At 42.9% G+C, this 11,717-nt stretch overlaps 1 protein-coding gene across 1 annotated transcript; it reads right to left on the reverse strand.

Annotated features, from left to right (window-relative positions):
- Positions 1–2,367: 2,367 nt before the first annotated feature.
- LOC104414045 (V-type proton ATPase subunit H) lies at positions 2,368–8,273 on the reverse strand. Its single transcript, XM_010025039.3, has 12 exons — positions 8,090–8,273; positions 7,836–7,922; positions 7,502–7,627; positions 7,264–7,366; positions 7,113–7,185; positions 6,032–6,097; positions 5,825–5,915; positions 5,365–5,526; positions 5,121–5,246; positions 4,744–4,869; positions 3,377–3,556; positions 2,368–2,881 (listed from the first exon to the last, which is right to left on the reverse strand). Exons 2-12 carry the CDS (start codon positions 7,863–7,865, stop codon positions 2,633–2,635), a joined length of 1,332 nt encoding a protein of 443 aa, XP_010023341.1. The 5' UTR covers positions 7,866–7,922; positions 8,090–8,273; the 3' UTR covers positions 2,368–2,632.
- Between the last annotated feature and the right edge of the window lie 3,444 nt (positions 8,274–11,717).

The following is an 11,717-nucleotide window of genomic DNA, read 5'->3' on the forward strand; positions in this document are numbered from 1 at the left end:
TATCCATCAAGTTAGAGTGGAGGGCTAGCGCACGAAACAACACTAGGACATGGAAATTTCGCGAAAGTTACTTTTCATATTGCAGAATTATCAAACATGCTAGCCTATATAATCACTTCCAGCTCAAAATTCCGTTCTTGAAGGCTGGTAACTCCTCACCAAGTGCTCAAAAGTCAAGTCGTCCGTGCAGAAAGCTCTCAAGTCTAAACAAATATCTGGTCACTCCACAAACTTGTCGTCATTTATCCAAGCATTAGCCCGATAAAGCAACTTTCTAGGTACAATGGCTGAGACATGTTACCCCTTTAACCAGGCGACTTTTTGAGGCGTGTCTCATGGTCTCTTTTTGTCAATTTGTTTTCTTCCTTCGCTTTCAAAGTGGGCGGTGCATCCCTAAGATTGCTCAGCTGTGGAAACTAGAAAGAAGACACTTGAGTGATGACTTTGTGTTTTTTCTCATGGAAATTCTAGGGTTGCCTTGCCTTAAGATCACCCAATTTTACCTCTTGCTAAGTAACTTTCGGTTACAAGAATAGAGCCCGTGGGAAGTAGCGAACTCTATGACTCTTCATTACTTTCGGTTGAGATTTAATGGATTCTTTTGCTTTAAACATTTAAATATCGGTGAAAGAGGTGATTTGTATAATATTGAGTCCGATGGAAAAGGTCATTTTGGGTTTGTTTGATACAATATTCCTACGGCAATTGAACTATGAAATGGGGCGTTGCAGCTTTAATAAGGTGTTTGACAAACAACTCACAACCGCAACAGCTTTTTAATTGTCGCAGTTTTGATATATATAATACAAAACACATAAGTTAGAGCATTTCACAGCACACTTATAATTTGGCCAGGTTTGCACTAGATGTGCTCTTAGACTTAGAACCATGTAAGACCAAGTAATCTACTATAAAACAAGGCGTTGCAACTACTATATTTAACAAACAACTCACAACTACAGCAGCTTTTAAGAAAGTGATCCGCAATTGTTATAGTTTTGAAATATATATAACCAAACACCTAAGTTATGACATTTCACAGCATAATTATAATTTGACCAGGTTTACACTAGACGGGCTCTTAGAACTATGGCAAGACCAAGTAATCACTAGAGCAGTATGCTGAATATAATGCCTGCCTTCCTCGTTCGAAAAAGACCAATTGGCCATTTATTGGACACTAGGAAACAACACTCTTTGATAGTATTATCGCCATTGAAATATTGAACTAAATGAGAATTATCTAAAATATTTAGATGCACAATCCACCTGTGATATCCTCTTTGTGAACATTATGACATAATTCCCAAAAATTGTCGAAGTATATATATATATATTGGTCTGAAATGGATAACTTTCATTATTTAACCACCATTAGAGTACCACAAGGTTTCAACATCTAAGCATAAAAATTAACGAAAGAGAAGACGGGGGGCGCAATTTATCCAGTTAAGAGGAAGTTCTCCTGCTTTGTGATCTTTTGCGACCCAATCTGCTGCTCTCTTGACTTCTCTGGGCTCATGGGCTAATATGACGCAAGGCATGTGCATCAAAAGAGATTTGCAGTCGTTGGTTACTGTTCGTGCGGCCCATACGCATTCTTTTTGGCCCAAAATGCCCTGAACTGCTTCTAAGCTATCTAAACTGAGTTGGAAGTCTTCTATACTTTCCAAGTACACAGCAGCTCGTGCGTTTATGTCTTGGTCGAGACTAGACATTAAACTTGTTGAAAATTGAATGCAATCCGTCCGAATATATGAACTGATAACCTTCTAAATGAAAGAAAACTCACCCTAAAAAATTGTCAGAAGCCCTCTCTCTAATGTCATCAGTTGTACACAAATTTGCGAATCGTGTAGCCAAGATTTCATCACCTCCATGAGAGTTGCAAGTTCATTACGTAAGTCCTTCAAATGGATATTCCCATGGCTTATCCTGGCTTGGTGAGACACAGATGGGATCAATCTTTCTCACGCCGCTTGCGCTCCGCATCCCCACGCATTACGCAGAGCAGAAATGCCGCATCTCAAGCAAGCAATCAACTTCTTACAAATCCAACTCCCTCTACAAACCGTCATTGTACTACCAAAGGTTCACAGGCGAAATGCATCAAGCCGACCCTTCCAAGCCGAAACTTCACGTCACTGGCAAATACTGGAAGAAATGAAAAATATGTCCACATGGCCTGGTCATATTGATCTTATATTCCAAGATCATTCACCATTTTCTGATAATTTAAACAACACATGACCTTCCCCTAGAGCAGCTTCATCGACATAGATTATCGTATACAAGAAGATTAAGCCAGAGCATATCCAAAAATATAAAGTTAAACTGGGGCAGCTCTCATCCTCGCAGTGTCTTCAATTGGGACTTGGTAACTTCACAAGAATTTTATTAAGCATAAAGAGCAATCAATAAATACTTCAAAGACAACCACTTATTCATCACACGCTCCATGTCCAATTTAATGAACAACTCTCATAGTTCCCATATGTTATCCCAGCCAAAAGAGAGACCTGGGCATTCGAATAACTAAACAACACATTGATCCTCTTGAAGATAACATCCAATAAACAAGAAAGCACAAGCAGTAAGGTAATCCTGCAAGATCGCCTGCTTGGAATTTGGCTTAGACCTGTAGAAAGCTTGCATACTTGGCACCTAAGAAAAGCCTTTGGCTGCACAAAAGGGCATTTTTTGTGACCTCTGCATTATCATGATTCAGAAGCTTCATGACCCGGTCCTTTGCCTTCAAATCAGACAATATTATTCTTCCAGCTGGGTGGTATTGGATGAACTGTGAGAGGTCATAGCAAGCGACAGCCAAAGCCCTTGCATCACTTGAGGTGTCCAAAATTGTTACAAGGACCCTCAAAATCTGCAGAAAATAATCAGTCTTTCAGTATACCATAACTCACAATGAAAATGACAGAAGATAAAAGAGAGATGGCCATCCACATGAAGGCTCCATTTGTTTCGTGAAAAATGAATGGTTTGAAAAATAGTTTCCAAAAAATGATCGCTTGTATCACTTGAAATAATTAGTCAATGGAAAATGTTTTCATAATGAACTTAATTTTCATCTATTTATTTTTGTAAGCAATAAAAGGAGAGAATGTTTTCCAAATCATTCATTTTCCACGAAATAGAGCCAAAAGTTTCACTTGTTTTGTAAAAACAATAGTCAACAGACATAACCACAAGTACAAATACTGATATAAAAATATCAGCTAGTTCACAAATCCAGCCAACCCAAAAACTTAAAAGTTAATACTGCCAAGACCATAGTGTCAGCCAAGTTTCTGTCCTTATATTTTATGTGCATATCAAAAACCAAGTACGGTAGAAAGTATAAGGACGTTAGAAAGAAAACCTGGAAATCACTATCTTCAAAGCTTGTGATGTTCTCGCGCCAAAAGATTGGATCTTTGTGCATAGGAGACCAGTCAAGCTGGCCGAGAAGGACTTCTTGTTTGTATTTATCAAAAGAACTCAGCTTCTTAATGTTATCCTTCAATCCTTGTTCCAACTCATTTAGAGCCTCCAGTAGATCCTGAAAAGGTTTCAGCATCCAGTTAGAGTAGAATAAAAGCTTTAAATTATATGAGACCATAAACTATGCACTAGCTCTGCCACATGATGGATAGATATGATTCACCAATAAACGGAGCCTGCTGCAAGAAGTGAAAACATCCATTTCAGAGTGCTTTGCATCATAATGTTGGATATTGCTCCAAGCTAATTTTCATCACAGGCTGGCTACAATAAATGGCTGAAAAAAGTACTCTTGACAGATTTACAAGATTCCACGTCCCATTAACCATAACTACATAAGCACCCAGTAAGACAGACAAGTGTACATGATGGATAAATACTGATCACAAACTCCGGACTCACATCCACCATCACATAAATATTTCAAATAAAATTTTGAATGCTCTTAGGCTTAATTTTTTACAATCCATAAGTATATATTAGAGACCAATCAACTGAAAACTATAATGTAAAGAGTCAATAGCAAAAATCCAATAACTACTAAATTATGAAAGAAAGTAGCAAAAAAGACACCAAGATGTGCCAAAGTGATTGCGGGAAAAGCATCAACTAATAAGGTGAATGTACTCAATTACGAATAAACAAGAATCACATGAATATGTGCTACAACAAGCTCAAGGTCAGTGGCAGCAATTTTGGACATGATATGTTGGCCCAACAGTAGAGTAACCAGGGTATACTCTAAGAGAAGCACAAACTTGACATATCATGTTGAAAAGCTACTTCCTTTTCCATGTAAATTCAGCTATTTTCACAGGGATTATAAATGATATAAGTTACCACCACCAAAACTATCTGATGGCACAGATTGCCTTCCCAAGACAGGTGGAAAAAGAATGTAAGTAGGACAATTTGATGTCTTTTCTCTTCGGCAAGCAAGTGAATTCATTTGTCAATCTGAATGTACATCCCTGGGGTATTAACATCAATGATGAAGTAACCAAAACTAGGGCCAGATTTAAACTAATATTCACAAATTGATACTGTCATCGACATTCACATCAGAGTCCACACACTAAATTCCAGGACTAAACCATGTTAGACCAACAAGGATGCAAGAGTCGAGAATTCCCAGACAAATTTCTCTAGCAGACAGAAGGCCAATGAAAGATTGTGACTTCCTGGAAAATAATTGGAAGCCATGATATCACAATTTTCCCCCATTTGAGTACATAAGTATCTCACCTCATCACTCCATGCCTGGGATTTTAAGCTTTGAACAATCTGAGGCAGTCCAAGGTCTACCATCAGGGCACCAAATGTCCCTTTGGGCAGCAAATTCCTAAATGTCAAAATGACAACCCTGACAACCTACCAAAAACTTAATGTTAGACATATGCAGCATGTGTAGTCTCACAATTATCTAGAGAAACATGATGGCAAGCAGGAAAAAAAAAAAAAAAAAGAGGAAAGCAAACTTGCTCAGGGCAAAGGGACCTTCAACATGAAAAATGTAGAAAGAATTGAATTCAATGGTTAATGTGCTTGAGAGGGAGGGAGAAGTGGGAATCAATCAAACTCAAAAAACCAGAGAGAAACCACGTAAAGAACAGACCACACACCTTCTCCTTTGTGGAACATTTGACAACATCAATAAGTCGCGGAAGTGTCCTGGAAGTCGCCAAGTACTCTATGGCAGGTTCATAAAATGACAATAGCCATATACACAGACAAGTCTCATAAAGAAGCTGCCAAAAAGAGATTTGTCAGAGATATGCTAAAGTACCAATACCATTTCAACAATGAGGTCAAAACCAGAACACTATTGTATGCTCAATATCAAGTGTTCTGTTGAAAATAATGTACCTGGATTGATTGCTGTGTAGATGCCGGGGATATCAAAGGAACTAGCAGTTTAACGCCATCTGCTTGAACAAAAGATGATCTGACCAGAGGTTCCTTAAGCAATGTTGCAAGGCAGTTAATTGCAGTAGGAATGCCCCGAGTAGGGTGGGAAGGTTTCTTAAGCTGCAAAGCCAATTCAGCATCAAGACCATGTTTGTGAAAGATAACAAAATCTTTAAATATACCACAGTCACGAACAGCATCAGGTTAACATCTTCAACCGATACTATCTTGATGCTCAAACCACTAACCCTATGCCTACTTCCGATTGTCTCCACATTCTATACTTTCAGCAGCCAAATTAGCAGGCATTAAATGCTACCTACAGAGTCTTTCATGAAGAGACTACACATTCCAAACATCAATAGCCTCTACTAATGATCCATCCTCAAAGAATACACTTATGGATTTGAAAACATACCTGTGCACATAGCCAATCCACAAGTCCTTTCAGAACATCATCTATGGTGGTAAATCCTCTTTTCGAACTATCACTTGTTTTTGGCCTAGCACTGCAACAGCATACAGAGTTTTGACATCCACATAAGCAGTTCATTGAAAGTAAATTACTCAAAAGTCTCCTTTTCCCCATATCTTCACAGTCAATGGAGCAAAATTAAATACGTACCTCACTATCAGAGAGAGTATCTTACAACACTTCTCTTGTATGAACCAGTTGCCTTTCCAGAGCAATCTGAAGAATCAATCAACAAATAAGATACTTCGATTCCAGAAACCAATATCTTGCCACATTGGAAACACTCAAGTTTATCATATGATGACATGCACTTTTAGGAGAGCAAGTACATTAAATTTTAGCATGTAATTCACTAGTTGATTTGCTCCCTTCGTAGATGATGGTTGCTCAATCATTACAATTTCCAAGGACATTTCCCATCAGCACTACTTGCGATATACAACTGCCAGCTAGAAACCTATCAGAAAGCACAATTTAAATGCGGTAATATGACAGATCCTAAATCAATGGACTTCATCGACTTAAAACCCAAAAGTATGGCTACCATATTAGGACATTCATGTAGCCTTAAATGAGGAAACCAAAACCCAAAATTTGACTCTGACTTCTGCTAGCATCTAGGCTAAAGTTCTCATTCAGCAGGACAACCATTCCACCTCCAACTTTTGATGAAGAAATGCCAATCCAGTTTGTTCTTTACATGATTGGTGTCAAAGGAATGACAACAAGAAGCATCAACCATGATGAATAGGTACAGGAACCAAATCAAGCAATTATACTGGGACCAAAGTTAGACCAGCAGCCCACACAATCGCCAAAATTTTTGAGAAACCTATGCTAGATAAGTTCTAGTAAGTTTACATATTCGTTGTTCTTATCAGTAGAAGTCGGATGCTATCCTTCAAGATTTACTGTGCTTTTCCAAGAGAAGACAATGTTGCACAACCAACTGAACCATATGCTCTAGGACTACACAAAAGATAAACCAAACTAAAAGAAGTATAAAATTGCTCAGATCAGAAAGAATAGCAAACCCGGAGATATATTAAAACATTAATATAGTGCCAAAAACCATGTCCAACGCTAACATTAACATGACAATGAGTCGAAGAAAAGCCCTCATCCTTAGAAGTTTCAGCATAAGAGAACAGAAGGAAGTAAGATATAACATGAAAATGCCGGACTACGACAAATACGATAACAAGTCCCAAAGTTCTCCTTAAATACTTAACTCAGGAAAGGTTCATAAGTATCTTCATTCGAAAGAGACTCATCATGGAACAGTCTGGCTCTTTTTGGGTTTGCTGCACATGAGGGTAAAAGATAGGTCAAAAACTCATGATCAACAGAAAGCCAACAATGCCAAAAGTCAATTTGAGCACCTGTGAGCATCTCATCAATTAGAGCTAGAACATATTCTACTGTTTCTTCCTTGAAAATGTCACGCAAGATATTAACAAACACCCGTGCGTAAGCTGGTCCATCCTGAAAGAGGAAGTTGGGATATAGTATAAGAATTCCATCCTATCAAATCATTCGCTCACATCGTCTCGAGATTGCACATGTTCATGAGATTCATCCCCAAAGACTGACGATCGAAGGCGGGCATTTGAGCATTACATCGTCGAGTAGCTGAGCACGATAGCTTTCCGATCTTTTGTCATATCGCCTCAACAGCTGGAGGCACGTCCCAGTAATCAGCTTCGTCGTCATATACGTCTCCCATGGGATGTCCCTTCTCAACACCTTAAGCAACACGGGAAGGAATTAATCAGCAGGACTGAACCGGGTCCTCATTTTTAAAGCTTCCCATGACAACTAGAGAACAACCCATTTCGCAAGTTGGCTAATTTCCGCCGTGCCAAACAAAGAGCCGTAATCCCATCGTAAATTACCCTCCTTTTCGGCACGGGCGGAATGTGGGTAGCAATGTTTTGGGGAGCAGAACGCGAACCTGATCGGTGGTTAACTCCGCCTGGTCCATCGGAGGGGGGGATCCAAACTCGATATCAGTAAAGCCGGTCGGCAGCAATTCGAGGGCCTGCGAAAGCCACAGAGGCGAAGGATGCGTTAGGGGTTCGCCGGAATTCGCTCGTCCTCCCCGCGATTCGTGATCCGGGGGGGCGCCAGATCCCGGATCGAGGAGGAGGAGGAGGAGGAGGGGAGCGACGATTCCGAACGGTGGGCGAAGGGAACGGGAACACTAACCTCAGCTGTCGCTGTCGGGGCACCACTCCGTCGCTATATCAAGAAGGTTCGCGGCGATGAGAGAGGTTCGTGGAGGACGTGATCGGTGATGACATGGGACAGTTTCGTTGTGTCTGATCTCTCTTTCGTCCTCTACAGCGAGAGACGCGCAGAAAGGGACGAAAGCATGTGAGCGGAATCCAGAGGCAGAGCTTGGCCATCCGCAGTAGATTGGATTGGGCTCTCTGGGCTATCGGCCCATTAAGAAGAGAGCCCATGCTATGGGCTTGATAAAGCAGAAGAGAGGGAGAGGAGGGGAATGTCTGTCCCACGCTCGCAATTATGCTGTCGTTTTGGGGGATATAGGTTCCAGCTTTTCGTGCCACGGCTCCAATGATGATTTTCCCAATTACCGGACCATCCTTTTGATTTCTCATTGATAACTCGAATTAGTGATATAGGTTTTTTTTTTTTTTTTTTTTGGGTCGAAATAAGTAGCTTTCATTACTTGTCAAATAACAAGTAGATTCAAAATCTAAGCATAGGATTAAGCAAAGAGGATGGAAAGGATTATCAATCCAACTCGGTGAGAGGGAGCTAGTACGATAGGCCATCGCTACCCAATCGGCCGCTTGGTTGGCTTCTCTAGGTTGAAAGATAAGCCGGGCTTGAGGATGAAGGCCCAACAAAAAAAGGTGCAATTGCTGATGAGGGACTTGGCAACCCACAGTGCTTCCCTTTGTCCCATAATGCTTTCAACAGACACTAAATTATCTGAGGCAAAGAGAAAGTATAAGTCAGAAACTGAACTGAACTCAATTCGTGGGGTTCATTTGTCCAACATCTTCTTCAACCAGAGTAGTGTCACGGGCTGATCGATTGGGATCGTGACCGCTCGGCGACTCGAGCAACTTTGGATCACCCAAGCCAAGCCTAGCTCGATCAAACGCTTACCCGGATTGTTGAGAGAGAAAGTTAGAGAGAGAAGAGCTCTGAAAGGAAAGGAACTTTGTATTATTGAAATGGTGGATGCTTACAAATGAAGGAGGACACCCCTTTTATAGTTGAGGGCCTCGGCTTACAACCGTTGATCTATTTTTCATCCAGCGGGCGAGATCGCACCTCCTAAACTACCGACATAATGTCAATTACCGTCTACTGACATAAATAAAAGGAATAGACTCCCGTAATATGACTCAATGACGGTTTCGTCCGCCCTTGCAATCTTCGGGAAGAAGGCTTGGTGGGAATCCGAATGAAAGCAAGAGGTCCACGGGCGAGTTGGGATCGACTCTAGGGAACCTCTCGGGTTGACTCTCTTTAGGCCCGTGACATTCTCCCCACTCAATCGAGCGACGTCCTCGTCGCTCTCAGCTTCATAGGCAGCCTTGCAGGCTTTGACACGAGCTTTCTTGTTCTTGTTGCGTTTTGCTCGAACGCTCATGAACGAATGGCCGCATCCTTCGATGATGAAGTCGAACTTGGCACGCAGCTCGGTTTTTGGCTTGGACGGAGCACGCGGCGCGCACTCAACCTTGGGGAAGAGCGCTTGGATGGGCATGTCATGAGTCGGAGTAGGATCCAACTTGACCGTCGGCTTCACCTCGAACAGCTTGTTGATCCGCATGACGGCCTTCAAGCTCTTGTTGAGGCGTTGGATCGACGCGATGGTCTTGGTGTCGACCACCCCTTTGATCATGGGGATCATCGACTGGTACTTTTAATCGAGGATCATCATGCACTTGGTTCTCATGTCGATCATGGCTCCCACACTCTCGAAGAATTACATGCCAAGAATGAGATCATAATCGTCAAGAGGGATTACCTCGAACGCCATTCGGCCCTTCCATCCGCCAATCTTGACGTCCATTGCTCTTACGCCATGGAAGTCGCCTAAATTGATGGGCTCGTACGACTTCTCGGATGGTTCCACGTGAAGTCCCAAGGCTTTTGCAACCTCGGTCGACATGAACATGTTAGATGCACCGGTGTCGACTAAAGCGTAAAGCGTTCAGCTGCCCACTTCCACCTCCACAAAGAACATGTCGGTGTTTGGTGTGATTCATTCTTCTTTGGTTGGCGATCGGGCTTGGACCGAGTTGATCATCCTCACAGCTCCAATCCGAATCTACCGCTTATCTTCTTTGGGCTCCTCCTTTTCTTCCTCGATGGCAAGAAGGGCATTGATTCGACCCTTCTTCGGGTATTTTTGGGTCCAGTGTGGACCTTGGCAAATGAAACAAGGAGAAGGCGAGGGTTGATCGAACCTACTCGCGTAGTCCGTCGGTGGTCGACCCCTTTGGAAGGATGGCTTGGAAGTTCCTTCTCCCCATGGTTTGGCTCGATCGCCTTGATCATGCGCACCTCGGGGAGTGCTTCGTGCTTCATCCTCGCAAGGTCGATCCGACCTCCAATCCCTTGATCGACTCCTTGGTTCGGTCTTGGTGAGGTCGACGAGTGACTCGGCCACGCTTAGAGCTCACGCAAGACTACTCACGTCCTGCTGCTTCAGCTCAAGAAGTGCCCATGGCTTCAATCCATCCATGAATGCTCCGAGAGCCTTCTCTTCGCTCAGGTTGCGAATCTGGAGTTTGAGCTCGATGAACTCCTTCACATACTCTCGGATCGTGCCTCTTTGCTTGAAGCGATGGAGCTTGCTACGGGATTCTTGTTGAGCGAACTCGGGGAAAAAGTAGTCCCAGAACTCTCTCACGAAGTCATCCCATGTGCACACAGGATCGGCGCCGCATCTAACTTCATCACACCTATTGTGCCACCAAAGCATCGCCATATTAGACAAGAACATGGAAGCGGTTCGTACCTTGGTCGACTCGTCGTGTATGTTGACGGCGCCGAAGTATTGCTCCATGCTCCAGACGAAGTTGTCCACCTCCTTGGTAGATCGTTCACCTTTGAACTCTTTCGGCTTTGGCACCTCATTTTTGGGCACCGCTTGAGTAGGCACGGCACCATTAGTGATGCTCAGCTTGCACAGGGCAAGCTCGGTCTTGAGCTCTTGGATCTCAGCATTCATGGCTTCGACCTCATCCCTACGCGGAGCTTCTTCCTCGACCACTTGGACGTGCTCCTTCAACACATCGATCGATGCTTCAAGGGCTTCGTCCTTGTCGTGTAATGGGGCGGTAGCTTTGTTGAGGCATGACGTGAAGTCTTCACGGAGTGAACTCTCACCTCCATGATCCGGTCTCGCACATCGTCAAGACCTTCCATGAGTTCGAGCACAACGCTCCAAACCTTCCCGATCTTCTCATCGAACGCAGCTACGACGTCCATCGAGGCGTCTCTTTTCTTTGCTCAGCCGCGGTTCTCGTTGACTTGTACGGCCTCTCCAACCATGACAGCTTCTTGGCTCGACATTCCTTCGAACAGTTGGCGCTCCTTGGTCTCTCAAAAGGATCTCTCTTTTGCTCTGATACCACTTGTCACGAGCTGATCGATTGGGATCGTGACCACTCGGCGACTCGGGCAACTTTGGATCACCCAATCCAAGCCTTGCTCGATCGAACGCTTACCCACTTGTTTACCCGGATCGTTGAGAGAGAAAGTTAGAGAGAGAGGAGCTTTGAAAGGAAAGGAACTTTGTATTACTGAAATGGTGGATGCTTACAAATGAAGGAGGACACCCATT

The sequence above is a fragment of the Eucalyptus grandis genome, chromosome 8 (genome assembly GCF_016545825.1).
Source record: "Eucalyptus grandis isolate ANBG69807.140 chromosome 8, ASM1654582v1, whole genome shotgun sequence".
Lineage (NCBI taxonomy): Eukaryota > Viridiplantae > Streptophyta > Magnoliopsida > Myrtales > Myrtaceae > Eucalyptus > Eucalyptus grandis.

Bases quoted from the DNA above. Each gene is read 5' to 3' on its own strand.
- LOC104414045 (XM_010025039.3), bottom strand. From the start codon at position 7,865: ATGGACCAGGCGGAGTTAACCACCGATCAG. The intron at 7,186-7,263 runs GTGCTCAAATTG...CCTCATGTGCAG, and splicing joins AATTGATGAGATGCTCACAG to CAAACCCAAAAAGAGCCAGA. The intron at 2,882-3,376 runs GTTTTCTTTCTA...TATTTTCTGCAG, and splicing joins TTGAAGATAGTGATTTCCAG to ATTTTGAGGGTCCTTGTAAC.